The sequence below is a fragment of the Natrix helvetica genome (genome assembly GCF_964273705.1).
Source record: "Natrix helvetica genome assembly, chromosome: 4".
Taxonomy (NCBI): Eukaryota; Metazoa; Chordata; class Lepidosauria; order Squamata; family Natricidae; genus Natrix; species Natrix helvetica.
Window position 1 is genome coordinate 39,798,367 of NC_138550.1, and position 21,896 is coordinate 39,820,262.

Below are 21,896 nucleotides of genomic sequence, written 5' to 3' on the forward strand. Positions count from 1 at the left end.
GTAATATAAAAATCTACTAAAAAGTCCAGCAAGATCAAGTCAGTTGGAATTATATTGCATCAGAGGTGATCGATAAGAAAGATCAATGTGATTTTGTTAACATATCCAGACATGAAAGCTGACTGGAAAGATATTTCATTTCCTTCCAATTGTAGACCTAGCACCTTCTCACCTTAAAAAAAGAAGATTTGAGGCTAGATAGTAGTTATCCAGGTTTGGTGCCCTGATAAAAAAAATTCTGGAGTCTGTTTACTGGAACAAAAGAAGGGATGCAGAGGCTCAGTGGCTAAGAAGCTGTCGATCAGAAAGATCAGCAGTTCAATGGTTCAAATCCTTAGCGCCATGTAACAGAGTGAGCTCCTATTACTTGTCCCAGGTTCTGCCAACCTAACGGTTTGAAAGCATGTAAAAATGCAAGTAGAAAAATAGGGATCACCTTTGGTGGGAAGGTAACAGCGTTCCGTGCGCCTTTGGCGTTTAATCATGCCGGCCACATGGCCACCGAGATGTTTTTGGACAGCTTGGCTCTTCAGCTTTGAAACAGATGAGCACTGCTGCCTAAAGTTTGGAATGACTAGTACATATGTGTGATGGGAACTTATACCTTTACCTTACTGGAACAATAGGAGCAGCAACTCAGCTATGGCTGCCTTCCAGTCACATTAAGTTTCTCAATTTGAAAAAAAAAAAGATTTTTGGAGTATAAGATGCACCTTTCTCCCCCCCTAAAAGAGAGTGAAAATTTGGGTGTCTCTTATACACCAAATGTAGCCCCACCCAACGGCCCCCTTCCCTTTGGAAATTTACCTCCTTGCACCAAACAGAGAAAAGGGGGCTTGTGGAGGCGGCAATAGGCTAAGGGAATCCCTGCAGCCTGAAACAGCTGATAATTGGCAGGCCCGTACTTAAACTGAAAGTGAAAGTGAAACTTGCTGTTTGCTGCAACGAAGCAAATTTGTGGGAGGCAGAGGTAGATTTTTTCTTCTTCTAATTAGGCTAAACTGAAACAGGCTGTTTGCTGCAAGGAAGTAACTCAATAACTATAAATGCCTATAGAATGTTCAAAATATTAGATTTATTTTTAAAGACTGCTTTATTATTGTTCTAGACAATTTAACAAAATGAAGAAGGTTTTTAAAATAAATGCTTGATCTGAAGAGGCCCAGTGCTATTGTATCTTCTTTTAAATAGCAGAGAATAAGGTATACTTCGAGAAAGCCACATCAATTTTAACAGCATCTGTAAAAGTATAGTCTGAAATGTAACACCACAGTATATATCTTCTACTGTTTGCTGCAAGGAGGTAAATTGCTGGGAGGCAGAGGCAGATTTTTCCCCCTTATTTTCCTTCCCAAAAGCCAGGTGCGTCTTATACTTCAGAGTGTCTTACACTCCGAAAAATATGGTACTTATTCCATTATTGCATATGCCGATTCCCTTTAATTGCTGGCCTTTATAAGAATTAAGGCCTCAAGTGGATAAACATTGTATAGAAATAGTCATTGTTGCATTGCGTAAGTGATAATTAACAAATTTATTTTACACCATAAACCTCAAAGAAGTGACCCTTTGCATCATGTTACTCCAAAAATATGAATACTTGAAATATTACAAAGTAATAAATAATCTGATATTCTTTAAACTACTACAACACAAATTTCTCAATTCTTTTACAAATGAAAAATTACAACTTTTAAAAATATAGGTGCATAGAGGTAGTAGAGATGGAGGGAAATCTCGGACACCATCAGTTGCTGACTACAGATTAACTCTTGCCATGATATTTATAAACAAACATCTCTGTTATAATATTTTTGAACAAATATCCAAAATTAAATTTTCTACATTGTGGTTAGAGCAGTGCTTCTCAATTATTTTCTGTCCCGCCCTAGGAAGAAGAAAACATTTCGCGCCCCCCGCGCGACTGTAAATAGTATCATTTGTCTATAAAATTGTTATAAGTACACCTCTGCATAACACTGTATCCTTATTAAACACCTCTTATTTTATACAATAAACATTTATCCATAAGTAATTCATCGCAATTCTGTGAGAAAATGATGAGAAAGGCAGTAAATATCTTATTTTTAAATTGGTAACAAGGGCCCTACAGAATGAAATTCAAGGTTTATCTAGAGCGGTGATTCTCAAAGTATGGTTTACCGTACTCTTTCAGGGGGATGGCGGAGTATTTTATAAATAAATATTTTTAACATTTCTCGGTTTTAATTTCTAACATACTACACATCAGTGATATAACCCACACACATCAAAGCTTTTTGGTGTCCTCAATCACTTTTTAAAAATCAAAGAGACCCCCAGGCTAAAACCTTTGAGAACCGATCTAGTCCTATAATATGTAGAGACCCCAGTGGAAAAGCTGCCTCGTATTTCTGTTTCCCAGAAGCAAAGCCTTCCTCTGAGCGAGAGGCAACCACCCAGGCATGGCCCTCCTGGAAGAGAGGTTGTGCCTTCGGCCAGAGGAAAAGCGAGGGTCGGGCCAGGCAGAAGCCAAACTGGGCACAGAGGCTGAGCAGGCAGGAGCCACGCTGCCTCTACCTCTTCTTGCAGGCTCGTCCCCGAAGCGCCAGGGTTGCTCCAGCGGCGCGGTCGTTTTAAGCGCTCCGAAGGCATCAGGGAAGCCTCGGACTGTCCCTGAAGCCTTCAGAACACTTAAAACCACCCTCCGAGCAAACCGGAGAAGGTGGAGCGGCAGCTCCTCCCTCAGCCAGGAGCCAGCGGGGGCTGGTTGGACAGGCAACCTTGGCGGGAAACTCCAGTCCGCCGCCTTCGCCACCGCCGTTGCTGCCTTCGCCGCCGCCATTGCACCCAGATGGAAAGGGAGCCTTCGCGCCTCCCTTTACGGAGTCTCGCGCCCCCCCTGGGGGGGGGCGCCCCACTATTTGAGAACCACTGGGTTAGAGGCATACAAAACTTTCTTTATGTATGTTAAACAGAAAAAAGATACAAAAGAGAAATACACAGAATGTAAATAAATGAAACTTATATTATAATGGATAAAAAAGAAACAGATTGCATCTCTCTCTCTCTCTCTCTCTCTCTCTCTCTCTCTCTCTCTCTCTCTCCCTCTCCCTCTCTCCCTCCCTCCCTCTCTCTCTCTCTCTCTCTTCCCCCCCCTTCTCATATTCAGGAACTTTTTCTCAAAAATAAAATGAGACAGACACTCATAGTGCGTAGTTGACAACCAGTTCCAAAGTCACTTGCAAAAAGTTGGTTAAAAAAACTAATCTTTCCCTCAGTTCTATTACAGACAGAACTGAACACTGAACCATAACTGAGATAAGGACTAATTGGTACCACAAAATGGCTGAGTGGAAATATTTTCTTGGTTAAAGTGCCATAGCTTATTGAGTAAGAACCAAGAGTCCAGGAGGTGTTCAAATGTAACCCTGCCCAAAATTGCCAAGTCTCCCCATTCTTAACTGCCTACCAGAGACGCATGAAATCCTCAAGTACCCTCAGGAAGCTAAGTGGATCCAGCAGGTCCTTGGTTTTTATGAAGATTCCTGGGATTAAAGCACTAGGACAAATAGTTAGTGTCTGATGGAGAAAGACAAGAATGAACTTTGGTCATTAAGTTGGCAAAATGTGGTTATTTTTATGTCCCTATTGCATCTGCAAAATGCCATCCAATGGCCCTTTTTAAGACAACCTGGTCTTTTACGGGTCTGAAGAACAGAAAGAACATTCAAAGCACTGCTGTGAAGTTTTGAGTGATATAAAGCTCCCTCTATCCCCCTTTTAATTGGACTAATAAAAATTATGATTAGACTAACTAATGATTAAATTAATAAAGTCCTGAGACCTTTATAATACAACTCAAAATAATGCATGTAATAATATTTTATTATGCTTATTTTTCCCCAGGTAATTTGGGCGTTAAAGAGCATAAATTATGGGATGTGTAAAATGGATAGTTTCAGCATAATTAATGTACTGAAATTTGAGAAACTAATTATTTAATACTCAATCAAAGACTTCAGTATGATACTTACTACATGGTCACTAAACAGCCTGACTTGATTCTGAACAATGTATAAAATGAGCTGTTATTACTACATGTAAGATAAGAAATTCTCATCATCCAGTAATAGTTTGCATTGCAAATTGAAATTGAATTACATTTCCTTTTATCTGAATTTGCAGTTCTCTCTAATACAGCTGTAGTCTTTGCATTTAAGTTCATAATATTAGACTACAATTTTCATTCTTACAGACTTTCTCTTGAGTCTGTTTTTCATACTAATGAAAGAAACCCCAACTGCCTGTACTTACACCAAAGCAATTAAAACAGCATTGTGTGCTAGATGTTTTTCTTCACTTACCTTGTATAATATCTTAAAATATAGGCAACATAAACTATATATATTCCAGTTCATTATACTTTTGGAGCCATGAATCCCAGGCAAATTATCTTTATGCCTTCTTCCAAGTGAAGCCAGTTGTTCAACCCTTCTGCATCTCCCCCCACAAGCATCTCTGGGAATATCAGTACTGCTGACAGGATTGGTAGAATTTTCAATTCTGGAGAAAATATTATGTGGATATTTGTGCACTATTTCTGCGTGTAATATATACTCTCGTTTTTTTTTCATACTATTCTTTTATGCATATTTCAACATGGCTTTCAACAATACAGATTTTTTTAACATTGCAGTACCATATCACAAAATTGAGAACAGTCTGAAAACCAGAAGATAATCACATTCTTGTACATTTATTAATTTAGGAGCTGAGAATCAGGTTGGTTTCTGTTAAAATACAAACCAAACATATTTCATTTCATTCCCAATTGGTGGGTCTACTCCAAACTCTTATCAGTACAGCATATTTATAGCATATTCAATGTCTGTATGCATGTTAAAACCACTTTATCTTTCAGTGCAAAATATATCAAGAGGAACCAGGCTGTTATAAGATACTCTATAAATAGACTGCTGAATTTGGAAATGAGACCCAGTATTTGTTTAACATTCCAGCTTAGATCACAAGCTTTTTTAAAGGTCTATCTCACAAGATTGCCTTAAGGATAAAATGTCACTTGAAGTGTTATGGAAGTTATGAAAGATGTACATAATGCATAGTAGAGTGAGTGCTTCTTTATTCCTGTGCTGCTGTCTGGCATCATGCAAAATGAACAAATAAAAATATTTCTTCTGCTCAAACTGCCACCATTTTAGACCAGAAATTTTTTTTTAGGCTTACTAAACTATCCAATCAATCTCAGCAAGACCATTTTTAATAACTGTTTTTTGTCTGAGGTTGTAGCTGGCCTGTCAATAGACTGTAATTTCTCCTTAAAGGTATTGCTCAAAAATTGACTTCTATGTGGTGTTGTTGTTTTTTCAGCTTCAGATATAGCAGCAGAACAAGGACAGATTCTGGTCATTGCCACAGCTGCTGTGGGTGGATTCACTCTTCTAGTCATTCTCACTCTTTTCTTCCTCATTACTGGAAGGTAATATTAACACTGCAACTTTCCATAGAACCATGTGCCATTCTAAACTTTAATCTCTGATTATAATAGATTAAAGTAATGTATAGAACTAATTTCCTCAGCTTTAGAGTAAAACTATATTGCATTACTTACATAAAATGATGATAAACAAATTGCACAGTGCCTGACCATGTTGCTGAAGTTTCAAAATGAGACCCAATATTCTGATTGCACCGTAAACTATGACTACCATTTGGTGGTAACAAATCAAAGATCTGTTGTAAATTCTGGAAAAATAAGGGCTTTGCAGAAGGAGTAGACCAGATTTGTATACATTATTAGGCACTTGTGACAACCTTGCATGTCTCTTAAATTGAAATCTAGGAAATAATAGCTTCTGTGTTTCTCAAAACTGGTTCTGAAAGGCAGAGTAAGCTGATAAATATTTAAGGAATTTTTGCACTCACTGAAAAGAACATTTCCTCAGGAAAAATGATATTAATTTAGTAAAAAATATGGACTACTTATCATCTTATCAAACCTAAGGTTATTTCATTCCTTAAAAAATATCAAGTGCTTCATTTTTAACTTTAGCAATTTGACTGTTGGGATATTTTGAAGATATATCAGTTAAAGATCCAGTTTTGTTCAATTTCATTTTTTAAATCTGCCCATCAACAACCACTTCTTGAAATTGAATATTATCAAATAGTGTTGCCTTTTACTTAGATCTAAGAATTCACAGCACAGTAATTGGCCATAACAATATTATTACATAAAGTGTTTTATTCTCTCATTGATCAATAAAATTGAGAATGGAATTCTTGAAAGGGTTTCCACAATTTAATTATATTTTATTAAGTTTTTGTAGTCTTCACATTTTTGGGATAACATTGTTCCTATGTTCTGCTTCTTCAGGAAGTTTCTAAATAGAGCTCCCCCTCACACTGAATTTAAGGTATAGCTACCCTGTGATTCATGTGACAAATTGACATGATTAACAAAGTTCTTCATTCAATATACTGATATCACTATTAAAGCTCTAATTGTGATGATTAACTTTCAAATTGTATGCAAATCAATTAAGACATTTAAGACAAGGAGTACCTCTGAGCCAGTGGTGGGTTCCGGATCCTGTTGCAACTGGTATGGTGCAATGGGGATGGTTGCCCACCACATGAATATGTGCAGTCCGCGCATGCATACTTACCACACATGACGCCTCCTCAATGCTCCAGCTGCTCAGCGGAGTGTTGTGCAGGCACCATGCACTCTGTGCGCCTGTGCAAAAGCCCAAAAAACTTCAAATACCGGTAAGGAGTGCAGGCGGGTGGGCCCTCCAGAGCACCAGAACAGAATGGTACCAGGTGCTCCCGGCAGGCACCGTATGCCCCGGTATACTGGTCATAACCCACCACTGCTCTCAGCTCAGTTGACCTTTCAGGGTTGTTGTAGAGAAAAATAGGAAGAGGAAGGAATATTAGGTATGTTCACTGCCTTGAATTATATATAAATATATTAAAGGCAAGATAAAACAAAATCAAAATAAATAAATGCAATCATAATAGTTATAATGGTGAAAAAATAGCATAGTAAATATCATTCTCGTATAATGCCTCAGGCTTGTTATTACAGTGGTAAGAGAAATAAATACATATGAGAAGTTCTTCATATGTATAAGATTTAGTAGGTAATACATGGCAAAAAAATTAGTTTTTCACCATTCTATATTTTCTACATGATTTCTACATTCAATGGAATCATTCTATTATGTAATATAATGAATTATTTTCCTGAAATTTAAATGCTAAGATTAGACAGAATGAGACAACTCACATGAAACTCTCAAGTTATTATTGGAATTGAAACAAATTTCAAAGTGTATAATTTGGCTTTGAATAGGTGTTTTCTTCTTTGTGCTAAAGGATGTTTGATGCTACCATACACTAAAACTGTGTTTTAACTGTGTTTTTAGCTGTGTTTATTGTCTTTCACTTGCAGGTCTACTCTCCTCCATGCACAAATGTAATTGTCCTTGTTTTTTTCGTATGTATGTGTGTCCTATGTGTATTTTATCTTTTTGATTGTACGCCGCCCCGAGTCCTTCGGGAGAGGGTTGCGGCTAATCAAATAAAATTTGAAATTTTGAAATTTGAATCTTATGGTTACTTATGAATTTATGTAGATTGGAGAAACAGGAGGTCATAAGCATTTGTATCTCAGGTTGATTAAATGATCAGCCCTTAACCAAAAGTTTATATGGTATTAATGTAAAAAGATTAGTTGGAGGCAATAAACTTATAAATTTTATAGAATGCAATAGTTAATTATGGTGGAAATAATAGAAAGGTTATTATGTTATTAGATTGTGCAGATTTCAGTGAAATTATGATTTTTTGGTACCCAAATAACAACAAAATATTGTTGACTCTTTTCTATTGCTATGCTCCCTATATATGTTTAGCCGTTGTGGAAATTAGGCTTATATAAATCTTTGGTTTGATCCAACGCAACTGTTAAGACTGTCCCACAATAGCATTTGTACAAAAGTTGAAAGTTGATTTGGAAGTAGAAACTGAGAAGCTGTATATAACTGTATGCAATTTCAATAAATTCCTAAGCAGATTAAAAATGTGAAATCTTACCCTCTGTGTAGTTCTGCTAGAGCAAACTAGACTGAAGTTATGAATAGGTTAAGTGGAAACTGAATTTTGTTTCACGAACTTAAAGATAAAGCTGCTTTATTAGACAGATAATTCAAAGTAAGGATTACAAATTATATAATATTTGATTAGTTATGTAATAGTATTGTAAATAATAAATAATTAGGGCTTTGTGGCCTTTATTTATTTATTTATTTGTGAGTCACCTATTGGCCAAAGATATAAAATTGCCAAATTTAAATTCTGATTTAAGTGCATGATATTTAAATACAATCGAAGACATAGAGCATACCACAATTGATACATTGTGGTTGCTCAGAGAATGTCTATATTTCAGAATTTGAAAAGATGTCTCCCCTTTTTGGCAAATGTGCTTTAAAGATTTTTATTTACTGAATAAAAAAGTATTTATTTTAGATCTTAGGAATATCTACCAGTGATATTTTGACCACAAAATATTCAGTATTATGAAGAGATTTTGACTTTGCCACATTGGTGTCCCCAATTATCCAAAACATTGACTTCTTGGGAGTAAATAAAGATGTACTCAGGTATAACTCAGCCATGACACAACCTTGCCCAGGGATTGAAGACTTCTAATTAGAGAATAGATTTATCCCTTTACAACTGTCCCAAAATATAATCTAGTTTTCTTGGTCACTAGAGAGCAGGGGTGTGCAACCTTACTACTAAGTTGCAAAGATGAAACTAAATCAGTATGTAAATAAACTCCTGGTAACCATGGTTCTTAATGATAAAATGATAAAAAATTTCCCATGCATGAGAACATGTGGTGTTTCGATTATAATTGTAATTTTAAGCATTTCAAATCCTGAACCTGCTTTGATACTTAAGCCCTTGATAATGAACAAGAAAGGCTTTCAAAAATATACAGTCTGATCTCAAGTGCTAGACACCAATTATTTCTAACTATATGTGAGAAATATCAATCTAAAAGGAGCTTTTCCCTTTGGAAGGAACCTTGTTTGAGTATACTTGGAAGAGATGTGAACAATGTGTGCACCATTAATACCTGTGAAGTTTAATTAACGGATATGTTACTGGAGTTCTTTTCATACATTTAGTATCTATTATATAAAATATATTTTAATAAGACATGTTAACTACTATCTTAATTTGATTTTTGGTTTTCTTCGCCCCCTTCAATTAAATGCAGTACTCTTATGGTTATTATATAAACAGCATATTAACTCAGTATCATTCATTTTATGACATTAAGGCAAAAATAAAATAATGTTTGTTTTCTTAAAGATGCCAGTGGTATATAAAGGCAAAAATGAAGTCTGAAGAAAAACGAAGAAATAATTTGCAAAATGGAAATTGTAAGCAAACGTAATTGAAATTAAAAAAAAAATATTTAAAGCAGTTTCACCACTGTAATTTTAACTTGCATTTATATTGCATATCAAGCTGGTAAACCAATGTATGTCGTAGCTAGAATTATCTTTTGCATCTTTGTCTAACTGAATGTGGACAAATTCATTTCAAAGCCAAAGAAAATCCATGATTCCTAAGAAATGTTTTGAAAATTTAACCTGATTAAAGCAACCACTTCATCATAAACCTAAGGAAGCTTATGCATCACTCAAGCCAAAATAACCAAATAGCAAACAACTTCTGTGCATTGTTAGGTGTGTTTTTTTTAAAAAAAAATAGCATTTATTCCAGATTATTTTAGGGGAAAAATAATTCTGTTCACCTTTAAGGTAGGCAAAATAAATACTTCTCATTAGCATTTAGATGTTTACAAGAATTTCCACCTGCTGCTTGTTATATGATTTTTTTCCCAAACTCTTTGATTTCCCCATTCAAAATCATAGCATACTTTTCTCTCTCTCTTTTTTTTGTAAAAAATGTTTATCCTACTTTGGTCATTTCCAACTTTTCTATAGTTTTCTTTCCACAATTCATCAACGTTTAAAACTAACATCAGCATAGTCTGAATTAACAGTTTAAGGCAGTGATGGCAAACCTTTTTGGCATCTGGGCCGCAACCCAGGAGAGGAGTTGCCCAGGGGCATGCCGGAAAATGAACTTCCAGTTTCCGGCACGCGCATGCGCATGCGCATGCAATGATCAGCTGGCAGCATGCATGCTCACACCAGGAAACGGAAGACCAGCTCTTCCAGTTTCCCACACTGCTGCATGCGTGAAGGCCAGCTGATCATCACGCAGACATGTGCACCAGAAACATGGAAAAGAAATGGGTGACACCATGCATGCCAGGCGACATGGCTTTGCGTGCTACTTCAGACACACGTGCCATAGATTCACCATCACGGGTTTAGGGTATAAGTCTACTTGTGCTATATGTAATAATCACACTGATACCTCTAAGTGAAATAGCCTGATTAGGGGCAAAATAAAATCCACCCAAATATTTTCTGTAATGAAAACATAAGACAGAAGAGCAATTAAAACATTAAAGACAGTGCAGCTTAAGTATACAGCTTAATTAAGTATCTGGTCAAGATTCAGAAATCCAAATGAGTCAGTTTAGTTATAGTCCTAAGCAGCTAACACAGACTTTTATATTAGTACTTTCAAGTCTTCCTTCTAGCTGGCTTTAATTAATTTTGTTTAACATGCATAATCCATACTTTCATGAAATGTTTCCCTTAAGTTTTCACTTCAGTATTTTTTTTTGCATTTAATTCTGTGCTTCGTCATGCTCCTCTCCAGATGTTGGGCTACAAAATACGGACTGAAATCTGAAAAAAGTAAGGCTTTTAAACCCCTAGGTTTAAAGGGATTCAATAGCCACCAACTCATTATACTGAAACCAACCAGTAGAACAGTGGGATGGAATGTAACAGAAACAGAAATTTATCAAGTAAAGAAGACTAATGTTACATTATTAAAAGAGCAAGGAGTATAAATACAGTGTTAATATTAATGTGTAGAAACAAAACAATTGAAATACTTAAAAACTCCTGACAAGTGACTATTAAGAGTCATTTTGCTTTGAAGTTGGACAGAGGGACAGACTGATTATTTACCTATCATTCATCTTAGTTTCCCAACATCTCCCAAGTGTTTATTGAAAATATATTGGCCATGGTCAATGCACTGATGAAATATCTTCCCCTGAGAAAAAGGATAGCCTGACAGAATGTATGATTAAAGAGTTCAGTATAAAAATTGAAGGCAATAGCATATGTTTAAATATTAGTTATCCTGTGACAATCATGAAACATAGCCTGATCTAAAAATAACATATTTTATTTGCAGTGTTTTATAATATACTTGTTAAAGGAGAAGAATGCAGAATAAATCATCATGTACTGTATATCATAAAGGATATAATTCCTTATTTCAATAGAAGACAATATTTGTAACTCAGGGTGAAACTAGAGCAAGGATGTCAAACTCAGGCCAGATGCATCATATGCTGGCCACGCCCACCAGTTTAGTGAAGAGGAAAAAAGTCATGATAAGTCATGTGATGTCGTGTCATCGCAAGTTTGACACCCCTGATCTATAGAGTCCTTAGTGGTCTGTGAGCTTGGTGGATTTCTTGCAGATGTTTCTCGCAGACAACTGCCTAATCAAGGAGCCATGAAGACTTCTCCCACCAACCCTGATGGGGCAAACCACATATACATAAAATGAAAGCAAACCCAACTCCCTTCTTACACTGACGATGTTACCAAGTTTGGCAATGAAATTTCTGCAAAAAAACAACCAACCTCAAAGAGTACCAATGACCTCATAATTCCTTGTTTTTTCTGAGGCAGCAGGAAAAGGGCTGTTACTTAGCCCAGTAGATTGCAAAATTAGAATGACAATTGATCATGTAGCCAACTGCCTTCTTCATTCTTCTTCATCAGCTAGGGCCAGACCACACAATAGCTTGGAAACTTTCTTCCATGACTATATCTTAAAGGAAATAAAAATGTAAACATTTATCCTTGAAAGCCATATTATTTAGGTTTGAGAAACCCATGCTGCCATCTAATTATCTTCATCTTACCCCGCCTTTATTAAAGAAGGAAAAAAAGAAGCTAATTTTCTCTCTTTCTTACCCCTATTATAATTGTATTCATTTGCATACTTGCTAATATATAAAGCATCTATTACCTTTCTTTTCAAAAATTGTTTGGGATGAATGTTAATTAAACAATCATGACTAACAGCTTAGAATAACAAGGCAACTTAGAACAATAATAACTATTAGATTTCACTATGGATCTTAATGATCTCTTTTGTTTTACTTTATTTTAAACACTGCAATCATTTGTATATAATGCAAAAACTACCTTTCTCATTTTACAGTACGATTCCCAGGAACCAAAACATATATTGATCCAGATACTTATGAAGATCCATCCCTTGCTGTTCATGAGTTTGCAAAGGAGATAGAACCAACAAGGATTCGTATTGAAAGAGTTATTGGAGCCGGTAAAAATTAAGCAAATTTTCCCATGATTAAGTGCACTTTTATAATAATCTAGTGATAACATTACCATAAAAACTATGAATAGCTTATGATGAATGTAGTTTTCTAATAACATCAAATAGATGATGATAGATAGATGATAGATAGATAGATAGATAGATAGATAGATGATTGATAAATAGATAGATAGATAGATGATAGATAGATAGATAGATAGATAGATAGATAGATAGATAGATGATAGATAATCTATATTCAAAAGTAACCCACAGTGAGCTCCATAAGGTTTTTTTGTCTTTAAAAAGTATATAAAATATTATTGTCTATTATAATTAGAACAAACCAGTATCCACCAACACAATTGAATTAGAAATTAATTCCTTAACAGGTTGTCATTTCAGTCCTGATCAGCATAATTTCTGTTACTTTATCTCCTGATTCCTGTTGAAAAATTTGTTATATATTGGTTTTACGTTTGTTATTTTATATTCTATAGTTTTAAATGGGAATGCCTATGAAAATGACTCTATCCCTCTGTTTAGATCTACTCAGATGACATTTTGGCCATATTATGTACATTACATATTATCTATCTGTAATACAGATAATCCTCAATTTCCAACAGTTCGTTACAACGACACTGGAAAAAAGTGGCTTATGACCTTTTTTCCTACTTATGAAAAAGTATGAAAAAAGTATGACTGTTGCAGAATCCTCGTGGTCGTCTGATTTACATTTGGATGCTTGACAACTGACTCACATTTATTCTGGTTGCAATGTCCTGGAGTCATGTGATCATCTTTTGCAACCTTCTGACAAGCAACATCAATGGGAAAACCAAATTAACAACCGTTTTAATAATTTAACGACTGCAGTTATTCACTTAACAAATGTGGCAAGAAAAGTCATAAAATGGAGCAAAATTCACTTAATAATTCCTCATTTAGAAACATACATTTTGGGCTCAATTGTGCTCATAAATTGAGGATTACCTGTATAATATTAGATTAGACCAGAGAAGATTATTATGCTTTTGTTTCAGAGTCCCCATAATAAAAGATCTAGTCTAAAATCAGTTACTATATATTCACTTTAAAAAATAAAATTGAATCTTTTTTGATACTATATGACTTTGAACATTGCTTTGGATAATAAATGTATGACTTGGCCTATTATCTTGTGCTTTCATTTGTAACTCAGTTTACTAATCAGGAATTGTAGGGGAGATGTATTTATATGTAAAAAACTTACATACATAAGTATGTATGTTTTTATTTATTTTTAACTAGGTTTTTTGTCAGAATATTTTCATATATTATTCACATATTTAAAATATTAAAAAATACTAAATGGTTATAATTATATATATTGCTGTTAGGTGAATTTGGAGAAGTGTGCAGTGGTCGCCTAAAAATACCTGGGAAAAGAGAGCTTCCTGTAGCCATAAAAACTTTGAAAGGTGGACATGTGGAAAGGCAGAGACGAGATTTCCTACGAGAAGCTAGTATCATGGGACAGTTCGATCATCCAAATATTATTCGCCTTGAAGGAGTTGTCACAAAGAGTAAGTTCTTTAAGATACATTATCTGTTGCTTTCTTTCTTTCCTTTATAAATCTAAGTCCCTTTCCTAAAGATGCTTGATCTACACATATAGGTAAGCAGCAGTGGTGGGTTCTGGATCCCGTTGCAACCAGTACTATGCAACGGGGCCAGGCGTCCAACACATGCACGCGTGCAGCACGCGCACAGTGCATGCATGCATACTTACCACTCATGATTCTCCAGCTGCTTGGCGGAGCATCACGCAGGCGCCGTAAGCTCCATGCGCAAGACAGAAGCCCTGATCGGCTCAAATATAGGTAAGGACAGCAGGTGGCCAGGTGGGCCCTCTGGAGCACCATACCGGAACGGTACCCGGTGCTCCCAGCAGGCACTGGTATACCGTACCGGGGTGTACTGGTTGTATTCCACCACTGGTAAGCAGTATTGTATCTAAAAGTGCATATGTATGTATCCTTTAATGTAGGCCTAGTTATAGCATTGAAACCATATGTGCAATATTAAATATTTATGTGAAAATATGTAATTTCAGATTGATCCACAGTTTTTTCACTTTAAATCATTAACTTATTCAAAATCAGTATTTATCAATATGGATAAAGTGAGTAACCAATGTACAGTGGACCTGACCCGCCCCCGAGTGGAGGACCTGGTAGACGCATGGAATAGTGCGACTACCGGGGCCCTAGACCGGGTGGCGCCTTTGCGGCCTCTCCTGCGGCGACGAACCACCCTGGCACCTTGGTTTACCGAGGAGCTAAGGGTGATGAAACGCCACAAGAGAGTCGTTGGAGATCCTCCCGTTCCGAATTTGACCGAGCACAGGCACGAGCCTATTTGAAGACGTACCTCGTGGCATTAAGAGTGGCCAAACGTCAACATTGTGCCGCTCTTATTGCGTCTGCAGATAACCGCCCTGCCGCCCTGTTTCGGGTGACCCGCTCCCTCTTGTTTGAGAGACCACGGGAAGCCCCATTACAGGGCAGAGCAGAGGAGTTTGGGAAATATCTACAGGACAAAGTCGCTCAAATCCGGATGGGATGGGCCCCTTTCAGTGGTTCAGTAGAGACGCCCGTGGCGAGTCTTGAGGGACCGCTTTGGGAGGAGTTTGACTCGGTTGCCATCGAGGATTTGGACAGGTTGCGTGGACGTCTGCAACCCACCACATGTTTATTGGACCCGTGTCCCTCCTGGCTTGTACTGGCATCCTGGGAGGTTACGCGCGACTGGCTCCTGGGCCTGGTGAACGCCTCGTTGGGTGAGGGGTCTCTACCGGCCGCCTTGAAAGAGGCGGTGGTGAGGCCCCTGCTCAAGAAGCCTTCCCTGGACCCAACGGACCTAGTCAATTATCGTCCAGTCTCCAACCTTCCTTTTTTAGCGAAGGTTGTAGAGAGTGTGGTGGCACAGCAGTTCCCACGTCACCTGGAGGAAAATGATTATCTAGACCCGCGCCAGTCCGGCTTCCGACCCGGGCACAGCACGGAGACGGCCTTGGTCGCATTGGTTGATGATCTCTGGAGGGCCAGAGATAGGGGTTGTTCCTCTATCCTGGTCCTATTAGATCTCTCGGCGGCGTTCGATACCATCGACCATGGTATCCTGTTGCACCGGCTAGAGGGGCTGGGAGTCAGGGGCACCGTTTTACGGTGGTTTGGCTCCTACCTCTCTGATCGGACGCAACGTGTGTTGGCAGGGGAGCAGAGTTCGACCCGGAGGCCACTCACATGTGGAGTGCCACAGGGATCGGTGCTCTCGCCTCTCCTGTTCAACACATATATGAAACCGCTGGGCGAGATCATCCGTGGTTTTGGGGTGGGATATCATCTGTATGCTGATGATACTCAGCTATACATTTCCACCCCGAACCACCCCAATGAGGCCATCGAAATGATGTCCCGGTGTCTGGAGGCCGTACGGGTCTGGATGGATGGCAACCGACTAAAACTCAACCCTTCCAAGACGGAGTGGCTGTGGCTTCCGGCCTCCCGGTTCAACCAGGTGCTTCCATCTCTGGCCATCGGGGGCGTCCAACTAGCCCCCATGGAACAGGTGCGCAATTTGGGCGTCCTCCTAGATGCCCGGCTGTCCATGGATGACCATGTAACAGCCGTGGCAAGGGGGGCGTTCCATCAGGTCCGCCTGATGCGCCAATTGCGCCCCTTATTGGACCGGGATGCCCTACGCACAGTCACCCATGCGCTAGTGACGTCTCGCCTGGATTACTGCAATGCTCTCTACATGGGGCTTCCCTTGAGATGCACTCGGAGACTACAGTTGGTCCAGAACGCGGCCGTGCGGGTGATTATGGGGAGGACTAGATACTCCCCTGTAACACCTCTCCTGCGCGAGCTGCACTGGCTTCCTGTGGTCTACCGAGTGCGTTTCAAGGTTTTGATTATGATCTTTAAAGCGCTTCATGGCACAGGGCCTAGTTACATGCAGGATCGCATCCTGCCCCACACATCCCTACGACCAATTCGCTCACACAGAGAGGGACTTCTCCGGGTGCCGTCCGCCAAACAGTGCCGGGGGGCGACACCCAGGAGCAGAGCCTTCTCTGTGATGGGCCCAGCCCTGTGGAATGACCTCCCCCGTGACATCAGGATTACTTCCGATCTTCGCTCCTTCCGTGTACAGCTGAAGACCCACCTCTTTCAATTATCTGGCCTGGCTCAATCGCAATCGTAATCTCTCTTATTCCTCCTACTGTTTTTTAAATTGTCTTTTAAATGTCAAATTTTTAACTGCATATTGGGTTTCCTACAATTGGGGTATTTTAATGCTGATTTTTAACTGTCTAAATGATGTAATTTGTTACCTCCTCCGTGTATGTGTGTTTTGTATGTATGTACGTTTATGTGTTTTGATACATCTTCTATGTTTTATATGCTCCATTGTACGCCGCCCCGAGTCCTACTTGGAAAGGGAGCGGCTAATAAATTCAAATTTATTATTATTATTACATTTGTACTATCTATCATCAAATAATTACATTGAAATCAACATAATTTATGCCACCTCAATTGTTTCAATACATAATGAATGAAGCAAAAATGTTATTTCAATTTTACTGGAGATATAACAAAAACTTGAGAAGTATGTTAAAATGTATGGATTGAATAAAAAAATAATAGAATTAAATCAGATATTAACAGAGACAGAAAATATATAGTATCTGTTAAGTATTAAGATGGAAGAGGAACAAGTAAAAGAGACAAAGATAGTGTGAGCTAAAAATTTTGGCTATTCAATTGAGATAGATAAATGGCAGAAATTATGGGATAGAAATTATAAATTAACAATGTCTATTGCATACAAAGAAAATCTTTATAAAATGTTTTATAGATGGCATTTTTTACCCTCAAGGTTAGTAAAGATGTTTAAGGATAAATCTGAAAAATGTTGGAAATGCCATCACACACCCGGTTCATACTATCATATGTGGTGGACATGTCAAAAAGTGAAAAAATAGTGGACAAAAATACATACATGACTGGAAAAAATGATAAAATAGATTTGAAACTAGAGACATAATTGTTGGGCATTTTACCCAGCAAGTATAACAAAGGGAATGAATATTTGATTTTACACGCACTGTTTGCAGCGAGAATAGTATTTGCACAACAATCGAAAAGTGAAGAGATCCCAACAGATGATGATGTAATTAGGAAAATATTAAAATGTGCAGAAATGGATAAGCTAACACTTACAATTAAGGAAAAGAAAGAAACTGAATACTTTTTGACTTGGAACTTATTTTATCAATGGCTAGCTGACAAAAACAAAAGCCAGAAACAGGGAAATATATAGAAGGATCAGTGATATAAGGAAGATATGTTAAGTTGGTTAAACAAATGTTATAATTATGATTAATATAACTGATATTAATGCAAGGAATATTGTTGTAAACACTTTGATTATTATTTCCTAAAATGATTTGTACCTAGACAACACACTGTTCAATTGAAATTGGAATTTTGTATGCTATAAAACAAAATAAAAACTTAGCAAAAAATGTGAGAGTAAATATATTTGTATTTGGAAAAGTGTTCTGAACTTTTGAAGAATTGTGAATTTCTTCAATGAAGAATGAAACCAAAATTTGACTAATCCACATTTCCTCAGGGGGTGATAACCTGCTCTGTCTTCTTTATTATATCTTTTTATAATTCCTTATTTTTCTATACCATGTTTCCTATACCCTGAGATTGCCATGCTTCTGGCAAGATATTTGTCCCAACCACTTGTTTTTTAAGTAGGTTTAAGAAGTTAGGCGGCATAACCAGTTAGACGTTTATATATTAATTATGATTCAAATAAAACTTTGAATTAATTAATTAAAATTTACATTTCTGCCATTGCAATATTCTTGAATAAAAGAATAAAAATAAAAATATACCTAACAATGGATAATTTTTGCATTTGCCCCATCTAGTTTTGTTTTGTTTTGTTTCTTTCCTAATATTATTAGGGGGTGGGGCAGTTTACTCCACATGATACAATTTATCTGAAAAAAACATTTTTACTTATTTATTTTTAAGCTCTATATTAAGACTACCAATCATCACCTCATCAGATTTGATGGCTTGTAATGCTTCCTTATGTTAGTTACTATTTTAAAATTGGCTTGAGCATTCTGAAAATTTATGTGCTGACAAGATGAGAAATGTGCTGATATTACTGCAGTTATTAAGTCTTTTTTTAACTTTTAATTTTATTTCTTGATTATATAAAAGTCAAAATAAGAACAAAAACAAAATAGAACCAAACTTAATGAATAGTAACAAGTTACTGAGCATTTCTGCAGTAGCCATTTAAAGCATCAAGCAGTTAAATTATTTTTTTTTTTTCAAAAAGTTTTATTGGTTTTTTTAAAAACATTTATGTGGAAAAGGGGTAGGTGGAATTACAAATTTTGGCAGTTGCAAATGTGGCAGACGCCCCCTCCCTCCAAACTCCTAGGTTACATCAAAATATCAAATCTTAATACATAATCATAAAAAGTCAGCATCTTAATTCTAGAAAAAATAATTTTCAATCAATTTATATAATTATAATATATAGTCTAGTTATAAATTCATATTTACTTTCGGTCTGTTTATAACATTGTGATTTCCTTATTTATTTTTGTGATCTGAGTTTTCTTGGTGTTGCCCCTTCACCCCCCGCTGGCAGAGCTCCGGCCCCTCCCGTGTCCTGTATGACCGTTGTAGTATCTTCTGTTTTTTCTAGGTTGGCTTTGTTTTTTTCCATAAAGGCCTGTGCCTCTATGGGTGTATTAATTCTGATTCTTGTCTCCTCCCAGAATATTAGCATACCTTCAGGCATCAACCATCTAAACCACACCCCCTTCTGGTATAATTTATTCGCCAATTGTGAATAATTTTTCCTTTTTTCCCTAATTTTTTTGGGAATCTGCTTTAGAATGGTTATCTCCCTATCACAGTATGTCAATGTTTGCTCCCTTTGCACACCCAGTATTTCATCTCTTGTGGTTTTCCTAAGAAATTTAATGTGAACCTCTCTGGGTACATTATGTGTTCTGGCATATGCTGAATTCACTCTATAAGCTAGGTCTATCTCCCAATCCATCTGTTGTTTATCTTTGTGTATGTATTCAGCTAAAATATTAGTCATAATGTCCCTTATGTTTTCCCCATCTGCTTCTATTACATTTTGAAATCTAAGATAAAAGGACATTCTCTCAGACTCTATTTTCATTTGTTGGATGTCAAGTTCTTTGTTCCCCTTCTGTAAAGCCTCTACCCCCCCCCTCGCCTCCGCCACCCCACCCTCCACAAGGTCCAGTCTCTGTGAGTTCTTAAAGATTTGGGCTTGGTTCTGTTTAATTTCATCTTTCATTTCCCTTAACTGTTTCTTAATTTCCTCCTGGCCCTGTAGAATTTGTTGAAGCATTTGTTGAAAGTCTATCTCTGTAGTCTTGGGTTGCATCAGTTCTGTTATCTTTGACTGTGTAGCTGGGCTAGACGTTGCAGACGTTGGGGCAGAAGTAGCAAATCCAGGCTTTCCAGGAGGTGGTCTTTTTGGAGGCATGGTTTTTAAAGCAAGGAAGTCTGTCAAAATAGAGACTGGGCAGCTGGAGAAGTAGAGCAGGCAGGCGAATCCAGAGGGCAGAGGATCCAAACAGATGGGGATTTCTTTAGTCAGTCTAGCAGTAGATGAAAGTTTTTTCCCCAAAGAGTTCAAAAAAGAACAATCCACAAAAGATTCCTCTGGGTGGCTCGGAGACAAAGACCGGAAGCCTGAATTTTAGAGGTGGAGTCAGGTTTCACAGTTCATGAAGACAACGGAAGTGTGCCATCTTGCCCTGCCAGCTTTGGGCTCAGAGGCATAATAAAGTTTTAAAGATTCAAAAAGTTCTCAGTTCACCCATAGATTCTGGAGCTAAGTCCGATGAAAGTCACTTTTATAAGGGTGAGGCATCATTAGTTGGCTCTCCCCCCTCCTCCTTCCCCTGAGGGCGAAAGCAAAATTTTCTCAAGCCGCTTGTCCAAGGGAGGGGGGGAAATCCCCCTCCCTCTAGCCGCACCTCTGGCAAAAGTCCGAAAGTTTAACTTTTTTTTCTTAAAAAGATGCTGAAGGGTCCATAAATTTAAGATAGAGGGAATGGAGAAGGGCAGCCTCTCACCACATTGCCGCTGCTTCGTTCAATAGCGCGTTCTCCGATCGGCATGGGGCGAGGCGCGCGCACACGGGCGCCCTCCGATACTGCTCCCCGGTGCCTAGAACGAAGCGGAGGAGCCCCCGCCAGCCGCCGCCGACGCCAGGACCCTCCGCGAGCCGTTCCCTCGGCAGGACACCTCTCCGGGGCGTCCTGTGCCCCCCCAGAAGCGGGGGAAGCCCACCGGGAGAGCGGGAGCAGGCAAAGGCTTGCCTGTCGCCGTAGCCGCCAGAACCGGAAGTCCCAAGCAGTTAAATTATTGTTGTAGCAATATATCTTCACTGAAGCAGGATATGTATTGCTGCAGCAATGACTGGGTGATGCTGTAAATACTTTGAGTACAAATGCTCCATAATTAACTATCCTAAATTACATTCTCATACTGATCATAAAGGTTGTTGGCATTGGGTTTATTTTCTTAAATTTTCTTTTCCAACTTATAAGGTAATAAAACTGACAATCAAGCAGCATTACTCAAAGGAATGGTGTCAACTGATCAGTTTTAAAAGAGTAAATAATCAGGATAGTAATTATTTGACTATAAATCACTTTAATATGTCTCTAAGGCACTTCAAGAGATGCCTACAGCAGATCTTTCTACACCCTTGAAACACTCATTACATACAGCAAATGTTTCTTTCCAACCAACAATTTTGGATGGCAACATCACAAGGATTATATATTATTTCTTGATCTTCTATTCTTAATTCTTTCCTGCAAGTGCAGGAAACTAGCGTGCAATTATGGAATTGTATTAATTGTATAATTTCAGTACTGGTTTTAGGTTAATTATTTAGTTGGGCTCATTCTGAACAAATAACAAGTAACTTGCTCTTCGTTCCAATACAAGAGAGCTTTGAGTAGACTTTAAGACCATGTGTTTAAATTCAATGCTTAAATTTAGAATCTCAAGAGAAGACTAGCAAAGAGGTTTTGTGAAAAACTCTGCTTACATATTTACATATTATAAATAGAAAGCAGCTATCAGTATGAATAAGGCTGCGCCTAAGGCAGAATCTGTATAGATTCTAGAAACTTAACAGTTCCCTTCAGGCAGCTTTTCCCCAGCTTCTACTTCTGTCTCAGGAGAATCATAGCCTCCCCAAGGACT

At 37.8% G+C, this 21,896-nt stretch overlaps 1 protein-coding gene across 5 annotated transcripts in view; it reads left to right on the forward strand.

Annotated features, from left to right (window-relative positions):
• EPHA6 (EPH receptor A6) overlaps positions 1 to 21,896 on the forward strand; it is a 173,260-nt gene that overhangs the window by 42,072 nt on the left and 109,292 nt on the right. For all 5 annotated transcript variants that reach the window (XM_081951465.1, XM_081951463.1, XM_081951462.1 and 2 more), the window contains exons 4-7: positions 5,371 to 5,479; positions 9,394 to 9,464; positions 12,418 to 12,543; positions 13,920 to 14,105. In XM_081951465.1, coding sequence (XP_081807591.1) covers positions 5,371 to 5,479; positions 9,394 to 9,464; positions 12,418 to 12,543; positions 13,920 to 14,105 — 492 coding nt within the window. The remainder of the gene's footprint in view (positions 1 to 5,370; positions 5,480 to 9,393; positions 9,465 to 12,417; positions 12,544 to 13,919; positions 14,106 to 21,896) is intronic.